Raw genomic sequence first — 20379 nt, 5'->3', positions numbered from 1 at the left:
CGGGTGATGTGGAGGTAAACCCAGGCCCTGCATGTCCCCAGGCACCCTCATTTGTTGACTTCTGTGATCGAAAAAGCCTTGGTTTCATGCATGTCAACATCAGAAGCCTCCTCCCTAAGTTTGTTTTACTCACTGCTTTAGCACACTCTGCTAACCCTGATGTCCTTGCCGTGTCTGAATCCTGGCTCAGGAAGGCCACCAAAAATTCAGAGATTTCCATACCCAACTATAACATTTTCCGTCAAGATAGAACTGCCAAAGGGGGAGCAGTTGCAGTCTACTGCAGAGTTAACCTGCAAAGTAATGTCATACTTTCCAGGTCCATACCCAAACAGTTCGAACTACTAATTAAAAAAATTACTCTCTCCAGAAATAAGTATCTCACTGTTGCCGCCTGCTACTGACCCCCCTCAGCTCCCAACTGTGCCCTGGACACCATTTGTGAATTGATTACCCCCCATCTAGCTTCAGAGTTTGTTCTGTTAGGTGACCTAAACTGGGATATGCCTAACACCCCGGCAGTCCTACAATCTAAGCTAGATGCCCTCAATCTCACACAAATCATCAAGGAACCCACCAGGTACAACCCTAAATCTGTAAACAAGGGCACCCTCATAGATGTCATCCTGACCAACTGGCCCTCCAAATACACCTCCGCTGTCTTCAATCAGGATCTCAGCGATCACTGGCTCATTGCCTGCATCCGCTACGGATCCGCAGTCAAACGACCACCCCTCATCACTGTCAAGGCAGTCCTACAATCTAAGCTAGATGCCCTCAATCTCACACAAATCATCAAGGAACCCACCAGGTACAACCCTAAATCTGTAAACAAGGGCACCCTCATAGATGTCATCCTGACCAACTGGCCCTCCAAATACACCTCTGCTGTCTTCAACCAGGATCTCAGCGATCACTGCCTCATTGCCTGCATCCGCTACGGATCCGCAGTCAAACGACCACCCCTCATCACTGTCAAACGCTCCCTAAAACACTTCTGTGAGCAGGCCTTTCTCATCGACCTGGCCCGGGTATCCTGGAAGGACATTGACCTCATCCCATCAGTTGAGGATGCCTGGTCATTCTTTAAAAGTAACTTCCTCACCATTTTAGATAAGCATGCTCCGTTCAAAAAATGCAGAACTAAGAACAGATATAGCCCTTGGTTCACTCCAGACCTGACTGCCCTCGACCAGCACAAAAACATCCTGTGGCGGACTGCAATAGCATCGAATAGTCCCCGCGATATGCAACTGTTCAGGGAAGTTAGGAACCAATACACGCAGTCAGTCAGGAAAGCAAAGGCCAGCTTCTTCAGGCAGAAATTTGCATCCTGTAGCTCCAACTCCAAAAAGTTCTGGGACACTGTAAAGTCCATGGAGAACAAGAGCACCTCCTCCCAGCTGCCCACTGCACTGAGGCTGGGTAACACGCTCACCACCGATAAATCCATGATTATCGAAAACTTCAACAAGAATTTCTCAACGGCTGGCCATGCCTTCCTCCTGGCTATTCCAACCTCGGCCAACAGCTCCCCCCCCCCCAGCTACTCGCTCAAGCCTCTCCAGGTTCTCCTTTACCCAAATCCAGATAGCAGATGTTCTGAAAGAGCTGCAAAACCTGGACCTGTACAAATCAGCTAGGCTTGACAATCTGGACCCTCTATTTCTGAAACTCTCCGCCGCCATTGTCGCAACTCCTATTACCAGCCTGTTCAACCTCTCTTTCATATCATCTGAGATCCCCAAGGATTGGAAAGCTGCCGCAGTCATCCCCCTCTTCAAAGGGGGAGACACCCTGGACCCAAACTGTCACAGACCTATATCCATCCTGCCCTGCCTATCTAAGGTCTTCGAAAGCCAAGTCAACAAACAGGTCACTGACCATCTCGAATCCCACCGTACCTTCTCCGCTGTGCAATCTGGTTTCCGAGCGGTCACGGGTGCATCTCAGCCACGCTCAAGGTAGTAAACGATATCATAACCGCCATCGATAAAAGACAGTACTGTGCAGCCGTCTTCATCGACCTTGCCAAGGCTTTCGACTCTGTCAATCACCATATTCTTATCGGCAGACTCAGGAGCCTCGGTTTTTTTGATGACTGCCTTGCCTGGTTCACCAACTACTTTGCAGACAGAGTTAGACAGTGTGTCAAATCGGAGGGCATGCTGTCTGGTCCTCTGGCAGTCTCTATGGGGGTGCCACAGGGTTCAATTCTCGGGCCGACACTTTTCTCTGTATATATCAATGATGTTGCTCTTGCTGCGGGCAATTCCCTGATCCACCTCTACGCAGACGAGACCATTCTGTATACTTCCGGCCCGTCCTTGGACACTGTGCTATCTAACCTCCAAACGAGCTTCAGTGCCATACAACACTCCTTCCGTGGCCTCCAACTGCTCTTCAACGCTAGTAAAACCAAATGCATGCTTTTCAACCGTTCGCTGCCTGCACCCGCACGCCCGACTAGCATCACCACCCTGGATGGTTCCGACCTAGAATATGTGGACATATATAAGTACCTAGGTGTCTGGCTAGACTGTAAACTCTCCTTCCAGACTCATATCAAACATCTCCAATCTAAAATCAAATCTAGAGTCTGCTTTCTATTCCGCAACAAAGGCTCCTTCACTCACGCCGCCAAACTTACCCTAGTAAAACTGACTATCATACCGACCCTCGACTTTGGCGATGTCATCTACAAAATAGCTTCCAACACTCTACTCAGCAAACTGGATGCAGTTTATCACAGTGCCATCCATTTTGTTACTAAAGCACCTCTCTCAGAATGACCTTCTTGATCCAAATCAGTCAGGTTTCAAGACTAGTCATTCAACTGAGACTGCTCTTCTCTGTATTACGGAGGCGCTCCGCACTGCTAAAGCTAACTCTCTCTCTCTCCAGTGTTAATCTGCAAAATTGTAATTATTCGCCTACCACCTCATGCCTTTTGCACACAATGTATATAGACTCTCTTTTTTTTACTTTTTTTTCTACTGTGTTATTGACTTGTTAATTGTTTACTCCATGTGTAACTCTGTGTTGTTGTCTGTTCACACTGCTATGCTTTATCTTGGCCAGGTCGCAGTTGCAAATGAGAACTTGTTCACAACTAGTCTACCTGGTTAAATAAAGGTGAAATAAAAAAATACAAAATAAATAGGTGGCAGCTGATGACCTTCTCTGCAGACCGGACAATGTGTTGCAGCCTGCCCTTGGATCAGGCAGATGCAGACCCAAACCAGAGAGTGTTGGAGGATGTGAGGAAAGGACTCAATGATTGATTCTTTAAAGGGGGTGGCAGGTAGCCTAGTGGTTAGAGCATTGGACTAGTAACTGAAAGGTTGCAAGATTGAATCCCTGAGCTGACAAGGTAAAATAAATCTGTCGTTCTGCCCCTGAACAAGGCAGTTAACCTAGGCCATCATTGAAAATAGGAATTTGTTCTTAACGGACTTGCCTAGTTAAATAAAGGTAAAAATAAATAAATAAAAATGATCAGGAATGACTGGGGGATTTTGAGTTTTTCAGCTGAGTTTAGTACATCTGCTGGTGTGCCTTCTTGGTGACCACTATGGTGGTATCCTCCCACTTGAGGTTGTGGGAGATGATAGTCCCCAGGAATTTGAATGATTCAGCCATGCTAACAGCTGAGCCACCAATCTCGAAGGGGATAGATGGTGGAGGCGTTTTCTAAAGTCAACCTTCCATCTCCAGACAAAACGTCTGTGCTAAGTTCCAGGTTCTTGTGACTGCACCTGATTTAGCGGCCTTTGTGAGTCAAATCTGCAGTAAATATGGTTAGTTTATTCGGCATTGAGGGGTTGTCTGCCGTCGAGGACACGGGAGATTTTGGTTTGTAGTTTTAGTCCTTTCCAGACATACGGACAGTCGTTGTTGGAGAACTACTGCTCGAGACTGACTTTATGCTGCAATTTGGCTACCTTAATTTCTGAGTCTGAACTTTTTCTTGGTCTTGCTGGTTTTGCTCCTCTGGTCTTCTTCTTTGGCAGAACTTTGTCTAGTTAGTACATCCTTTCCCTGTAGTTGGTCCGCTTCTGCACTGTTTACTAGACATCACTGTTTCCCAGACAAGCACAGCACAGCAGTTTGGTGTTTACATGCCTGAGAGGCCTTCTAGCGTTCCCTGGGAGGAGACAGAATGGCAAATGATGGAATGCTGAATGATGTCGAATTTATCATCGTCCCCGGCAACTCTAGACGGCCCGTCATGTCCATCCTCCTCTCATTTCCGCAAGCTTCCGCTTCCTTTTTAACACCGTCTGACAGCTCCACTCAGAAATGCCACTCGCTGTGGTTTTGGCTCTCCTTTGTTTGGAGAAGCTTTTTATCATGGAGACATTGATCTCTGAGGCGATTTATGCCTTGGCAGAGGAAGTGTGGTCAAATGAGGTGCTCGCCTAATCTACATTGTGTTCTAGCTGTCTTTGTTTTTTTTTCTGGTGCTTTCAGATGGGCTTGGATCTGTTATCTATTATAAGTAACTGGTTTCTATTGTCCACAGATAATGTTGCTAATCAGCTAATGTTGTGTGTGTGTGTCTGTGTGTGTGGTCTATGTACTGTAGGGTTTAATGGATGAAAACCGGGTCCAAATCACGGTTATAAATCCCAAGTCCATCACCATGGGCCAGCTGTACGGTCAGTTTGACCCAGTCTCTCACGAGTGGTCGGACGGCATCCTGGCGGTCAGCTACAGAGCCTTCGCCTGCTCTCAGGTAAAATGGTCATCCACGGTCAACTCCAAAAACAGAAAAAAACTGGAGAAAGTGGCACTCAGAACATTCCGACAGAAACCGAAATGACAAAACGAATTATAAACTGTGTGGTTTGAGCCATGAATTCTGATTGGTATATCAGACCGTATACCACAGGTATGACACTATTTAATTGTACTGCTCTAATTACGTTGGTAACCAGTTTATAATAGCAATAAGGCTACTCTGGGGTTTGTGATATATGTCCGATATACAACGGCTAAGGGCTGTGTCCAGGCACTCCGCATTGTGTGGAGCTTAAGAACAGCCCTTAGCCGTGGTATATTAGCCATATACCACACCTCCTCTGGCCTTAATTATATGGTTCTGCTGCCATGTACTGTTTCCATGGAAACAGGGATTTTAGTGACAATCTGTGGATTATAACCTTTTAAAATGAGATTAAGATGTTCACAGAGGTCAATAACTCAAGGGAATTAACTTGGTGTCACTGCAGTGGGTCAAATGCTGTGAGACCTTCGTCTAGGAGGCTGTTAGAAATGACAGAATGAGAATAAAATATCTTAATTTCCCTATTAAACTATTTATTTCTCAGTCAACAATTGTAATTGACAGAAACAACGGGTATCTTTGACACCTTTTGATTATACTTCTCTTCAGGAGCATGTTGTTTTTTCCCAAAATATTTCACTTATCAACATGAGGTATTGAAGTACATAGATATTTTCGATATGTTTTGACAGTTTATGTATTAAAGCATTAAAGTGCGTACCATCGAACGATGCCTGGCTTCACTAGGCTAGAATACTTTAATTCCTGCTTGTTATTTAACACACTAAATCCAGTAAATTCTTGGCACTTTAATTTGAAATCATTAGCTTTGACACAGGAAGCATCTGCATACTTTGTGATTCACCCCCCTCCGCCCCGGTTCAGGGAGATCTTTTTAAGTAATGTTTTCTGTCAGATGATTACATTATGCTTTCTCGAGCACCAGATGGCCCAAGCCGATCGCATCTCGAGTTGTTTATATTATAACAAATCAATTTAACCAGAACTCCTGCCAGCTTTCACATTGGAGAATTGATGCTTGATGTCAACCTCCATTATGCATGTGTATGTGTTAATTTACATCAGTTCTGGAACGCTACATTTGTATTTGGCCTGTAATGACCTTCAAAGTTGGACTTGAGGTGAATAGTGTCAGGGAAAGTATGAATATGTGCATATGATTATTGGTTAATCTATATGGGCCATCTTTAAATCAACTTTGATTTACCTAAGAATTTCTTAAAATGTACTTTTAAGCCTTTCAGAAACTTGGAGCTCCACTAATGTCTCCCCAATCTTTCAAAAAACTTTGAGCACTGCAGGATCTCCCTTTGCTGTAGTTTTCCTATTACATTAGCTATTTTATTTAAGACTGAAACTGGCATGACCATAACCTGTGGTGACAGCAAAGATTGAGAGAGTGGGAGGCTTCACTTGTTAGCACCCACACAGCCACATAATCATCTGGGTGCACATGGGTCCACTCCTCTTTTGTGCTACTTGAAAACTGATAGTGTGTGATTGTTAGAAAGTACATACCTCTTTCCATCCTTAGAGTCCGGACAGGAAGTGGCTGATCTTTGACGGGCCGGTGGATGCTGTGTGGATCGAGAACATGAACACGGTGCTGGACGACAATAAGAAGCTGTGCCTGATGAGCGGAGAGATCATTCAGATGTCCCCGCAGATGAGCCTCATATTCGAGCCCATGGACCTGGAGGTGGCCTCCCCAGCCACGGTGAGACTGGGAGTTGTAGTTCTATTGAGGCAATTTTTAGTTCTCAAATACATACAGCACTGATAATGGTGGGAGAATAAGTTATGTAAGGGCTAATTGAAGTATTATCAGCAAGCAATATCATTATATTCTTCACATCTTGATGCATAACTCATGGCCTCATTCAATCCCGACTATTACAGATCACAAATCTTTCAACCAACTTAAAGTCACTATCAATTATGCATTTATTATCTGCACTGTGTTATGTCAGGAAACATCAGGGGGATTTCATGAGATTTAATGGCCCAAAAAAAACAAGCATCAGGTAAACATTCTCTCTGATGTCTTAGAGAAAGAAGTCAGATATGCAGTAGCATAACTGGGGCAGACTTCTTGTACAGTATTGTGTAACGGCATCAGCCTCCACACTTTCACAATGCGGGTCACTAAAGGGAGAGACCAATCCTCTTAGCGCATAATTACAGTCACAATTACAGACAAATTGAAACCAGAAGGACCAATGGCACTCTATGTATGTGTCACAGAGTTTGTGCATGTTGGTAATTATATAATACAGTCCACTTGGATTTTCTGTGAACACATTAAGTATGACAAGGACTGTTTCATTGATGCAGTAGTCCTGTGCACAAAGTTCATCATATGTAGTGTCCAGCGTTTTCTCTTACCACATAACCTGACTAAGAAAAACTTGGGGCTCTTATAGGGGTAGGGCTAAAACTGTACAAATAACGTATCTTAATTTGATCATCCTGTTGTTGCAGGAATTTTCATGCACAGCAGGAAATGCAAACTTTTGTATTCAAGGTTTAAAAAGGCTTCTAAAGTTGTACTTTCCACTTTAAAATGTCAGACTTGATTTGCCCTAACGAAAAGTGTTCCCATGAATTATAATCCACATAATACTACTCTACTTTTTTTAATACTTACTTTCTTATCGGCAGACTCAACAGCCTCGGTTTTTCGGATGACTGCCTTGCCTGGTTCACCAATTACTTTGCAGACAGAGTTCAGTGTGTCAAATCGGAGGGCATGCTGTCCGGTCCTCTGGCAGTCTCTATGGGGGTGCCACAGGGTTCAATTCTCGGGCCGACTCTTTTCTCTGTATATATCAATGATGTTGCTCTTGCTGCGGGCGATTCCCTGATCCACCTCTACGCAGACGACACCATTCTATATACTTTCGGCCCGTCATTGGACACTGTGCTATCAAACCTCCAAACAAGCTTCAATGCCATACAGCACTCCTTCCGTGGCCTCCAACTGCTCTTAAACGCGAGTAAAACCAAATGCATGCTTTTCAACCGATCGCTGCCTGCACCCGCATGCCCGACTAGCATCACCACCCTGGATGGTTCCGACCTTGAATATGTGGACATCTATAAGTACCTAGGTGTCTGGCTAGACTGCAAACTCTCCTTCCAGACTCACATCAAACATCTCCAATCAAAAATCAAATCAAGAGTCGGCTTTCTATTCCGCAACAAAGCCTCCTTCACTCACGCTGCCAAGCTTACCCTAGTAAAACTGACTATCCTACCGATCCTCGACTTCGGCGATGTCATCTACAAAATGGCTTCCAACACTCTACTCAGCAAACTGGATGCAGTCTATCACAGTGCCATCCGTTTTGTCACTAAAGCACCTTACACCACCCACCACTGCGACTTGTATGCTCTAGTCGGCTGGCCCTCACTACATATTCGTCGCCAGACCCACTGGCTCAGGTCATCTACAAGTCCATGCTATGCTTCTCTGTATCACGGAGGCGCTCCGCACTGCTAAAGCTAACTCTCTCTCCTCTGCTCTCATCCTTCTAGACCTATCGGCTGCCTTCGATACTGTGAACCATCAGATCCTCCTCTCCACCCTCTCCGAGTTGGGCATCTCCGGCGCGGCCCACGCTTGGATTGCGTCCTACCTGACAGGTCGCTCCTACCAGGTGGCGTGGCGAGAATCTGTCTCCTCACCACGCGCTCTCACCACTGGTGTCCCCCAGGGCTCTGTTCTAGGCCCTCTCTTATTCTCGCTATACACCAAGTCACTTGGCTCTGTCATAACCTCACATGGTCTCTCCTATCATTGCTATGCAGACGACACACAATTAATCTTCTCCTTTCCCCCTTCTGATGACCAGGTGGCAATCGCATCTCTGCATGTCTGGCAGACATATCAGTGTGGATGACGGATCACCACCTCAAGCTGAACCTCAGCAAGACGGAGCTCCTCTTCCTCCCGGGGGAAGGACTGCCCGTTCCATGATCTCGCCATCACGGTTGACAACTCCATTGTGTCCTCCTCCCAGAGCGCTAAGAACCTTGGCGTGATCCTGGACAACACCCTGACGTTCTCAACTAACATCAAGGCGGTGTCCCGTTCCTGTAGGTTCATGCTCTACAACATCCGCAGAGTGCACGACCCTGCCTCACACAGGAAGCGGCGCAGGTCCTAATCCAGGCACTTGTCATCTCCCGTCTTGATTACTGCAACTCGCTGTTGGCTGGGCTCCCTGCCTGTGCCATTAAACCCCTACAACTCATCCAGAACGCCGCAGCCCGTCTGGTGTTCAACCTTCCCAAGTTCTCTCACGTCACCCCGCTCCTCCGCTCTCTCCACTGGCTTCCAGTTGAAGCTCGCATCCGCTACAAGACCATGGTGCTCGCCTACGGAGCTGTGAGGGGAACGGCACCTCAGTACCTCCAGGCTCTGAAACAGGCCCTACACCCAAACAAGGGCACTGCGTTCATCCACCTCTGGCCTGCTCGCCTCCCTACCACTGAGGAAGTACAGTTCCCGCTCAGCCCAGTCAAAACTGTTCGCTGCTCTGGCCCCCAATGGTGGAACAAACTCCCTCACGACGCCAGGACAGCGGAGTCAATCACCACCTTCCGGAGACACCTGAAACCCCACCTCTTCAAGGAATACCTAGGATAGGGTAAGTAAGGGTAAGTAATCCTTCTCACCCCCCTTCTCACCCCCCCAACAAGATTTAGATGCAAGTGGCTGTTCCACTGGTTGTCATAAGGTGTATGCACCAATTTGTAAGTCGCTCTGGATAAGAGCGTCTGCTAAATGACTTAAATGTAATGTAAATGTATCTCAGTTCACTGGTCACGATGGCAACACCCATCCGTAGCACGCGCTCCAGCAGGTGTATCTCACTGATCATCCCTAAAGCCAACACCTCATTTGGCCGCCTTTCGTTCCAGTACTCTGCTGCCTGTGACTGGAACGAATTGCAAAAATCGCTGAAGTTGGAGACTTTTATCTCCCTCACCAACTTCAAACATCAGCTAACCGATCGCTGCAGCTGTACATAGTCTATAGGTAAATAGCTCACCCTTTTTCACCTACCTCATTCCCATACTGTTTTTATACTGTTTTTATTTATTTACTTTTCTGCTCTTTTGCACACCAATATCTCTACCTGTACATGCCCATCTGATCATTTATCACTCCAGTGTTAATCTGCAAAATTGTATTATTCGCCTACCTCCTCATGCCTTTTGCACACATTGTATATAGACTCCCCTTTTTTTCTACTGTGTTATTGACTTGCTAATTGTTTACTCCATGTGTAACTCTGTGTTGTCTGTTCACACTGCTATGCTTTATCTTGGCCAGTTCGCATTTGCAAATGAGAACTTGTTCTCAACTAGCCTACCTGGTTAAATAAAGGTGAAATAAAATAAAAATAAAAATAAAAAAAGGTCATGTTATGGTCAGGAATTAACTTAATGTCCTGAATACAAAGTATTATTTTGGGGGGAAATCCAACACAACACATCACTGAGTACCACTCATCATATTTTCAAGCATGGTGGTGGCCACGTTATGTTATGGGTAAGCTTGTCATCGGCAAGGACAAGGGGGTTTTCATCGTAAAGAAAATGGAATAGAGCTAAGCACAGGCAGAATCCTAGAGGAAAACCTGGTTCATTCTGCTTTCCAACAGACACTGGGAGACAAATTCACCTTTTATCAGGACAATTACCTAAAACAGGCCAAATATACAGTGGAGTTGCTTACTAAGACGACAATGAATGTTCCTGAGTGGCCGAGTTACTTTTTTGACTTAAATTGGCTTGAAAATCAATGGCAATACATTTTTAAGTCTGTAGCAATGATCAACAACCAACTTGAAGCTTGAATTATTATTATTAGTATTTTTTAAAGAATAATGTGCATACATTGCACAATTCAGTTGTCCAAAGCTCTCGGGAAGACTTACCCAGAAAGACTCACAGCTGTAATAGCTGCCAAAGGTGATTCTAACATGTATTTACTCAGAGGTGTGAATACTTATGTAAAATATATTTTTGTATTTCAAAAATGTCTAAAAACATGGTTTCACTTTGTCATTATGGGGTATTGTGTGTAGATGTGTAAAACATATACAGTATATTTAATCAATTTTGAATTCAGGCTGTAACCCAACAACACATGGAATAAGTCAAGGGGTATGAATACTTTAATGGCCTTGGACAGCTTTGATAGCTTTCTACTACTTTAATTGATTTTAATAAAAGCAATGTTTCTTGCCAATGAGGAAGCTATTTAGCACAATTATTGACCTCACAATAAGCCAGATTCGAGTAACTTACATTGTGGTGCTGAAATTTGAAGCAGCAGCCGCGGCACAATCAGTCGGAAATAGTTTCAACCTTCATTTTAATTTAACTATACTAACAACAAGAGGGCTTTGTGTTGGAGTATATTTCTTCCTATTTAATAAATAAGAGGTAGGTCTACCTGTTTGGCAGACCAAACTAGGCTATAGGCTGCTATCCATAGATTTGATGGCCAATTCCTCCACCCACCATGCACTATGACAGATCTGATGAATATAAAGTGATCTATAACGGTGCTTCGGTCCACAATGTTCTTTGCTCTAAACAAGCTGTAAGGATATCTTTTGGTTCATTTCTATGACATTCAGTGGCTGAGCTACAACCTTCTATAGCCGAAAATACCAACTTGTTTGTGTTTTTTTTAACAGGTGTCTCGCTGTGGCATGATCTACATGGAGCCTCACATGCTGGGCTGGCGGCCCCTCATGTTGTCCTGGCTCAACACACTGCCCACCACAGTCAACGCCATGCACAAGGACCTCATCACTGGTCTCTTTGACCGGATGCTGCCGGCCTGCCTCCAGCTGATACGCAAGGCTACCCAGGTACAATTCAAAGATGTAGTCATTCTATATTGGACATTCCCATAAATATATTTATATTAAACATCATGCACACCATGTTATCCAATGGTTTCTCAACTCCAGTCCTCCAGGACTACTGTCTCTTCCGTTTTTCATTCAAATTAGTGACTAGTGTATTTACAGTTGTATACGTTTTTTGACCTGGCAATCATTGAAGTTGTATAGTGAATTCAGAATAGGCTAGGATATATGGATATCAGAACAGCGATTACTCACCTTGAACTGGACAAATATGTTTTCTTTAATGAGTCAGGCGCAAAGGATATAATGCTGCTCCCAGGCAAGTCCCAAAACCATAATTATGTTTCACCAAGTCGTGGCTGAACGACGACACGGATAATACACAGTTGGCTGGATTTCCCGTGCATCGGCAAGACAGAACAGCTACGTCTGGTAAGACGAGGGGTGGGGGTCTGTATTATTGTCAATAACAGCTGGTGAGCGATGTCTAATATTGAGGAAGTGTCAAGGTTTTTCGTAGCTGTCTATTTACCGCAAACCGACGCTGGCACTAAGACCGCACTCAACGAGCTGTATAAGGCCATAAACAAACAAGAAAATGATCATCCAGAAGCGGCACTCCTAGCTGCAAACTTAAATCCGTTTTACCTAATTTCTACCAGAATGTCAACATGTGCAACCGGAGGGGAAAAACATCTCTAGACCACCTTTACTCCACACACAGAGACGTGTACAAAGCTCGCCCTCGCCCATTTGGTAAATCGGAACATAATTCTATCCTCCTGATTCTTGCTCACAAGTAAAAACAACCAGTGACACACTCAATACGGAAGTGGTCAGAAGACGTGGATGCTACGCTACAGGACTGTTTTGCTATCACAGACTGGAATATGTTCCAGAATCATCCAATGGCAGTGAGCAGTGTACCACCTCAGTCACCGGCTTCATCAATAAGTACATTCACGACGTCGTCCCCACTGTGACCTTAACGTACATAGCCCAACCAGAAGCCATGGATTACAGGCAACGTCTGCACCGAGTTTAAGGCTAGAGCTGCCGCTTTCAAGGAGTGGTACACAAAGCTCATCACGAAGCTCAGGACGCTGGGACTAAACACCTACCTCTGCAACTGGATCATGGACTTCCTGACGGGCCGCCCCCAGGTGGTAAGGGTAGACAACACATCTGCCACGCTGGTCCTCAACATGGGGGCCCCTCAAGGTTGCGCGTTTAGTCCCCTCCTGTACTCCCTGTTCACCCACGACTTTGTGGCCAAGCACGACTCCCAAACCATCATTAAGTTCGCTGACGACACAACAGTGTTAGCCCTGATCACTGACAACGATGAGTCAGCCTATAGGGAGGAGGTCAGAGACCTGGCAGTGTGGTCAGAGACCTGGTAACCTCTCATTTAATGTGTGCAAGACAAAGAAGATGATCGTGGACTACAGGAAAAGGAGGGCCGAACAGGCTGGGGCTGATGTGGAGTTGGTTGAAAGTTTTAAGTTCCTTGGTGTCCACATCACCAACACACTGTCATAATCCTAACACACCAACAAAGTCGTGAAGAAGGCACAACACCTTTTCCCCCTCTGGAGACTGAAAAGATTTGGCATGGGTCCCCAGATCATCAAAAAGTTCTACAGCTGCACCATTGAGAGCATCCTGACTGGTATGGCAACTGCTCGGCATCCGACCGTAAGGTGCTACAGAGAGTAGTGCGTACAGCCCAGGACATCACTGGGGCCAAGCTTGCGGGTGGCAGAGAGAACGGTCACTATATCACTATATACTAGGCAGTGTCAGAGGAAGGCCCAAAAAATTGTCAAAGACTCCAGTCACCCAGGTCATAGACTGTTCTCTCTGCTACTACACGGCAAGCAGTACCGGAGTGCCAAGTATAAGTCCAAAGGCTCCCTAACAGCTACTACCCTCAAGCCATAAGACTGCTGAACAATTAATCAACTGGCCACCTGGACTACTTGCATTCTGCTACTCACTGTTTATTATATATGCATAGTCACTTTACCCCTACCTAGTGTACACATTACCTCGACTAACCTGTAGCCCTGCCCATATATACACACACACACACACACACACACACACACACACACACACACACGCACTTTTTAAAATTAGTTTATTTCGTAAACTCTATTCTTAAAACTGAATTTCATGGTAACCTGTTGTATTCGGGGCATGTGAGAAATACGATTTGATTTGATTAGAATTACAGTGGGAAGAAAAAGTATGCGAACCCTTTGCAATTGAAATCATTGGTCAATTCCTTTGACAATATATAAACTAGTCACCCCGCAGTGTTTGTCATTATACCCTGATGAAGACAGCTTATCTGTCAAAATGTTGTTTATCAATTTATTGCATCTGAGCTCCTAAAGTGCGGCTCTCCCTTAATTTTAGGTGTTCTACGCTGCTAGTCAGCACCTCGCCTAAATAGGTGTGCGTTTCTTTCGCCTCTAGATTAACCCTTTGGAATTACCTGGATTTCTGCATAAGTTGGTCATCAAATTTGATCTGATCTTCATCTAAGTCACAACAGACAAACAGTTTAAATACACTATAACACAAATTATTGTATTTTTTCTTGTCTGTTGAATACATAATGTAAACATTCACAGTGTAGGTTGGAAAAAGTATGTGAACCACTAGGCAAATGACTTCTCCAAAAGCTAATTGTAGTCAGGAGTCAGCTAACCTGGAGAGGTTGGTTGGAGCTGCCTTGCCCTATAAAAAACACTCACACAAATGTGAGTTTGCTATTCACAGTTTTCCTGATGTGAACAATGCCTCATACAAAATAGATCTCAGAAGACCCAAGATTAAGAATGGTTGACTTGCATAAAGCTGGAAAGAGTTACAAAAGTATTTCTTAAGAGCCGTGATGTTCATCAGTCCACGGTAAGACAAATTGTCTATAAAGGGAGAAAGTTCAGCTCTGTTGCTATTCTCCCTAGGAGTGGCCGTCCTGCAAAGATGACTGCAAGAGCACAACGCAGAATGCTTAATGAGGTTAAGAAGAATCCTAGAGTGTCAGCTAAAGACTTACAGAAATCTCTGGAACATGCGAACATCGCTATTGACCAGTCTATGATACGTAAAACACTAAACAAGAATCGTGTTCATGGGAGGACACCACGGAAGAAGCCACTGCTATCCAAAAAAACCCATTGCAGCACATCTGAAGTTTGCAAAAGTGCAGCTGGGTGTTCCACAGCGCTATTGGAAAAATATTCTGTGGACAGGTGAAACTACAGTTGAGTTGTTTGGAACACACAACATGTGGAGAAAAAAAATGCACAGCACACCAACATCAAAAACCCATCCCAACTGTAAAGCCTCAGGGCTTGGACAGCTTGCTATCGTCGACAGAAAAATTAATTCCCAAGTTTATCCAGACGTTTTGCAGGAGAATGTTAGGCTATCTGTCCGCCATTTGAAGCTCAACAGAAGTTGGGTGATGCAACAGGACAATGACCCAAAACACAGAATGGCTTCAACAGAAGAAAATACACCTTCTGGAATTGCCCAGTCAGAGTCCTGGCTTCAACCCGAATGAGATGCTGTGGCATAACCTCAAGAGAGCAGTTCACACCAGACATCCCTATTAAGGTGAGACCCAAATGGAGCCACAGGAGGCAGATGGTTGGAGTCTTAAAATGTTTATTAATCCAAAGGGATAGGCAAAAAGGTCAAAACCAGATCAGAGTCCAGGAGGTACAGAGTGGCACACAGGCTCGTGGTCAAGGCAGGCAGAATGGTACAAAGTCCAGAAACAGGTAAGGGTCAAAACTAGGAGGACTAGAAAAAGGAGAATGCAAAAGGCAGGAGAACGGGGAAAAACGCTGGTTGACTTAGAAACATACAGACGAACTGGCACAGAGAGACAGGAAACACAAGGATAAATACGCTGAGGAAAACAAGCGACACCTGGAGGGGGTGGAGACAATAACGAGGACAGGTGAAACTGATCAGGGTGTGACAATCCCAATAATATTGCAGAATTGAAACAGTTTTGTAGGAAGAGGAATGGTCAAATTCCTCCTGACTGTTGTGCAGGTCTGATCCGCAACTACAGAAAACGTTTGGTTGAGGTTATTGCTGTCAAAGGAGGGTCAAACAGTTATTAAATCCAAGGGTTCACATACTTTTCCCACCCTGCTTTGTGAATGTTCAATAAAGATATAAAAACGTATATTTGTTTGTGTGTTATTAGCTTAAGCAGACTGTGTTTGTATATTGTTGTGACCTAGATGAAGATCAGATTACATTTATGACGAATTTATGCAGAAATTCAGGTATTTCGAAAGGGTTCACATACTTTTTCCTGAAGCTGTTTATTGGTTGTGTACCTGTTCCAGGAGCTCTCCCCGACATCAGACACAAACCTGGTGAACTCGCTGATGAACTTGATGGATTGCATGATGGACGAGTACAGCGAGGAGGTCAAGATGAAGGGCATGAATGAGAGGGACATCTGCTCCTGGCTAGAGGTGAGGGGTGGGAGAGGCCCTGTGGCGAGGGTCGTGTTCATTAGGGCATGGAATGGAAAACATTTTAAACGCTCTGCTATGTAAACTGAACATGAATGTTTCTTATTGGACAAGTATGAGAGGTTCCTGTTTTATTCTGTTCTGTGCCTAATAAACGTTACCCAGATGAAGCACTCTGTCACACACACCGTGCACAATGTAACCGTAACATTTTAAGTAGACAATTTAATAGTTGACCATTTTGAATCAATTAATAGGTCCTTCTTTCTAAATGAGTTTGAAAACACTAAATACTGTTAACTTTAAGTTCAGAGAAGTAGTTGCCACCTTCTCATGAACATGATTAAAAGAGGGTTATCTCTCTGAATGTATCCCTGATTGATATCCACTTGTTTGGTAAAATAAATGTAAAAGCTGAGACCCAAAATGTTTTAGTTGATGAGCCAGTTCCTTTTGATGTTTCTGTGCTGAATGAATCATATATTGTGAAAGCAGTGGTATTATCACAGATAGAACAATGAGACAGATATTTCCCCGTATGTATAAATGTGAAGCATCCACTTGGCATTTCCACTCACTACCAAATATGTTTGTAAGAGGAAGCCCAGTGGCTGGCAGTGGGAAAATATGGATTTTGTCGTGTCTTTGGCTATGCCGGATTAAGTGATAAGACATGCTATTCTATAAAATAATTTCTTAATTAACCACAAAATAACGTTTATAGAGCTGTTATCTTCTGAATAAATAAATAGACCTAGTAATATTTTACATCAACAGCGGTCAATTTTTAATCGTCACCTTGTTTAGTCTCATCTGAAAGTGATAAATTATTGGTTATCTTCACGAACCCTGGCTAACAAGTTGAATCAGCAATAGAACATTTGGTTTAATTATTTATTTACTAAATACCTAAATAATCACACAGAATGGATCATACATTGATTAGAAATGATGTCATAAAGAAAACATCCCTGGTGGACGGAACAGATACGACAGCTGGTTACACAAAGAGAGGGGGTTGGGTTTGAGTGAAAGAGCGGGAAGACTGAGTAACAACGGGAGAAGCTATGCTATCGTAAATACAAACTCTTATGCATTTGAAATAACCGGCCATTTGGAAAAGGAGAATGCAATAAATATTTACTCTGAGCTGCGCTTTGATAGATTGTTCGTCGATGGAAGGCCGGTTTGCCCTTTGTGGATCTCTGGTCCTCTGAAGAATGTCTAGTGGTGAACTGGAGCGTGGTCGATTGGATACTCTGTCCGTCCTCTTCTAGCCCACGTTTCGCGACTGCTGCTAACTCAACGGCTAGGAGGTATCACTTCTGGAGTGAATAAGAGTTCAAAGTTCATACCAAGTTGCCATACTTTTAAGCTTGTGCTATATTCTGGCTGGTTTAGTCGAAATTCATCCTTCTGGCTTGTAGGTCGTCACCTAATTTCGTTAGATTCTTGCTGAGGTTGGCTTAGTTCTGTAGGTGGTCTTTGTCCTTTCAACGTGGGGACCTCAAGTCCACACGTCCTTGGAACAGCTTATTATCTGAGCCCTTTTAACGTGGGACTGTCGCCTTAACGTCCTCGGAACAGAAAGTTACATTTTCGTCAAGGGCTTCTATATAATATAGAAGGGGAGAGGAGGGCGTGTTTCATAGTTTATAACCAATGTCTGTTCACATGGGCAGGGCCTCTGAGTTGAGCATAGTTCACTCATGAAAATCCAATTCTCTCATTTGGAAGCTAAAATTACATGTAATCTTTTCACAAATAGTTTAATATTTAAACATTTAAATTGCACAACAATTCCATGTGAATCTGATAACTATAATGTGTAGACTTTCCAAAATACAGTTTGTCATCCTATCATTAGTGATAATGTCTCAGATGACAACTGATCTGTCATCATATTCTTTAAGTACCAACGCATACTTTCAGCTGGTTGGATTACCGAAATGTGGTTCCTTTCCCAACACCTTTTGATGTTCCCAGACTCTCTATGTTTAACAAAGGCTTTTCAAGAGTCCTTCTGTAGATTCAAGAGAGAGGAAAGGGATAAAGGTATTTATGGGGAGGTCATAAACCTCACCCACAGTCCAACCCACAGTTTTCTCATTGATGAATCATTTTGATCTCAATAGTTTTTTGTTGTCAAAACTAGAATCTGCTTTGAACAGAGTAGACTAAGTTTTGTAGACTTTACCCCTTGCCAAAGTTGTAAAAAAGCTGTGCAAAGGCAAATGTAGTTATTACACACGCACACTTCACCAAGTAAGTGTTCTCTAATGGAAATATGCAGATGCGGGCTAGAATGGGCCAATAGGATCTGGCTAGCTCGTGCTTGGCTCTGCCCACCTCCTTGCCTGCTCTGCCCACTATGACTAATTTGTTTCTATTGGAAACGACCGGCTGTGGTCTATCTTGGTTTAGTTATAAAACATATTTGGTATTATTCTTCCTGTGGCATACTATACTGATGATATCATCTTTGCTTTCAGCTAGTTTCAGCTCGTCTTCTTATCAAAGCATTGAATTAATAACCATTTTTGCTGTATGGTTTATTTTTGTTGTAGGGTTTATCGTAGGCCAGCCATTCTCAATAGGCAGACCGTGGTCTGGATCTGGACCCAGAACGGCGTCAATACGACCGCGGGTACAATTGCAGGAAATTATCTTTAAAAATACATAATGTTCTCACTGCCAACAAGAGAGGTGCGAACAGTTTGTGTCAAGGACAGTGCTTGTATGTGTGTCAGGGCTCGACATTCAGGCCTTCCCGCTTACCCGGCAACATCTGCATTTGTATTTAATCTTCCACAATCTTCTGACACCTCACACTTATCAACCAGCATTCGGTTTCCTAGCGGAGGCAAAAATGTCAAAGCCTTCCCTCTCCGTCTTGAGTGAGCCTCGCCTCAGTAGGCCAAGTCCTGAATACTCACGCCAAACCCACCTCCGTGGGAAATTCCCTAGAAAACACGTCACTTCGATACAGCTATGACTTTTTTGTAGCAGGTTAGGAGAATTAGGTTAAGGTTAGCTAAAATGCTCTCATAACCTGCTACGAAAATGCACTTATATCAAAGTGAAATGTTTTTACGTCGTCCCTGTCTGTGGAGATGGGAAGCCAATCAATTCAAAGTTTAACATCAGCACACGCATTCCACAATCACAGAATAAAAGTCCACCTGCTTTTCAGTCTTTTTTCATATCAGACATCCTACACAGCATTGTCATTATTAGCAAATAAAGGTTTACTGAGGCCTACGCTATGGAGCTGCTTGCTAATCAAGACATAAATATTATTTACACAAATCACTTGTTGGTTAAATAAATAAAAAAATATGAATATTGTCAAAAATTATATTCTGTTCTACCTTATTGCGCTTTACTGAGTTTGTGGCGGTCTCTTGGAACTGCTACAGAAAGAATACCTCTACGTTGATTTATACTCCCTGCTTTCCTGACATTGTCAGTCATGCTCGAGTGATAAAAATACAAATCTGTGTAATGGAATCCTTCCTGCATTCCATTTGTATTTTATCACCTGATAAATCTTTATTGTGAGCATTTTGTGAGATTCTGACTATCTTGGCACCACAGGGCATCTTCATCTTCTGCCTGGTGTGGTCGGTGGGTGCCAGCTGTACGGAGTCCGGACGGGTGAAGTTTGACAGCCTGGTTCGGGAGATGATGGAGGGTGCCTTGAGCGAAGAGACACGGGCACGCCATGGCATTCTAGAGCATGTGGAGTCTCCTGCCAAGCAGCTGACTGTGCCTCTGCCCACGGAGGGCACACTCTATGAGTATCGCTTCATTAAAGAGGTGAGATTGGTCAGGACCAGGTAAGGCCTACAATAAGCTCCACAGAGTGAGTCTCATGTTTATGTTGATTGTTGAAGAGCCAACTGTGAGTTTGACTGTAAATAAGACTCAATAGCGCAATGAAGCCAAATTAAGTCGGTTAAGACAGCGTCTCATGGAGACATCATTTGCACAGTTTGAGCTTCTCAAGGAAGTGACTCAAATTGAAGGCCGACCGCTTTGTGCAGTTTGCCATTAGCAATTAAATTATCCTAATAACTTTTTCTGTGTGTGATTTTAAAATAATTTGATCAAGGACATACATCTGGTGTATTAGAAGCAATTATTGGTCCCATGATTGTCT

At 43.9% G+C, this 20379-nt stretch overlaps 1 protein-coding gene across 1 annotated transcript in view; it reads left to right on the top strand.

Annotated features, from left to right (window-relative positions):
• Positions 1-20379, top strand: part of LOC118367563 (dynein axonemal heavy chain 7-like) — a 238437-nt gene that overhangs the window by 88075 nt on the left and 129983 nt on the right. Inside the window, 5 exon segments of the mRNA XM_052493948.1 lie at positions 4589-4738; positions 6345-6527; positions 11527-11703; positions 16086-16217; positions 19815-20036. Coding sequence (XP_052349908.1) covers positions 4589-4738; positions 6345-6527; positions 11527-11703; positions 16086-16217; positions 19815-20036 — 864 coding nt within the window.

Source organism: Oncorhynchus keta, chromosome 34 (assembly GCF_023373465.1).
Source record: "Oncorhynchus keta strain PuntledgeMale-10-30-2019 chromosome 34, Oket_V2, whole genome shotgun sequence".
Lineage (NCBI taxonomy): Eukaryota > Metazoa > Chordata > Actinopteri > Salmoniformes > Salmonidae > Oncorhynchus > Oncorhynchus keta.
This window is presented reverse-complemented; position numbering and strand designations above follow the sequence as displayed.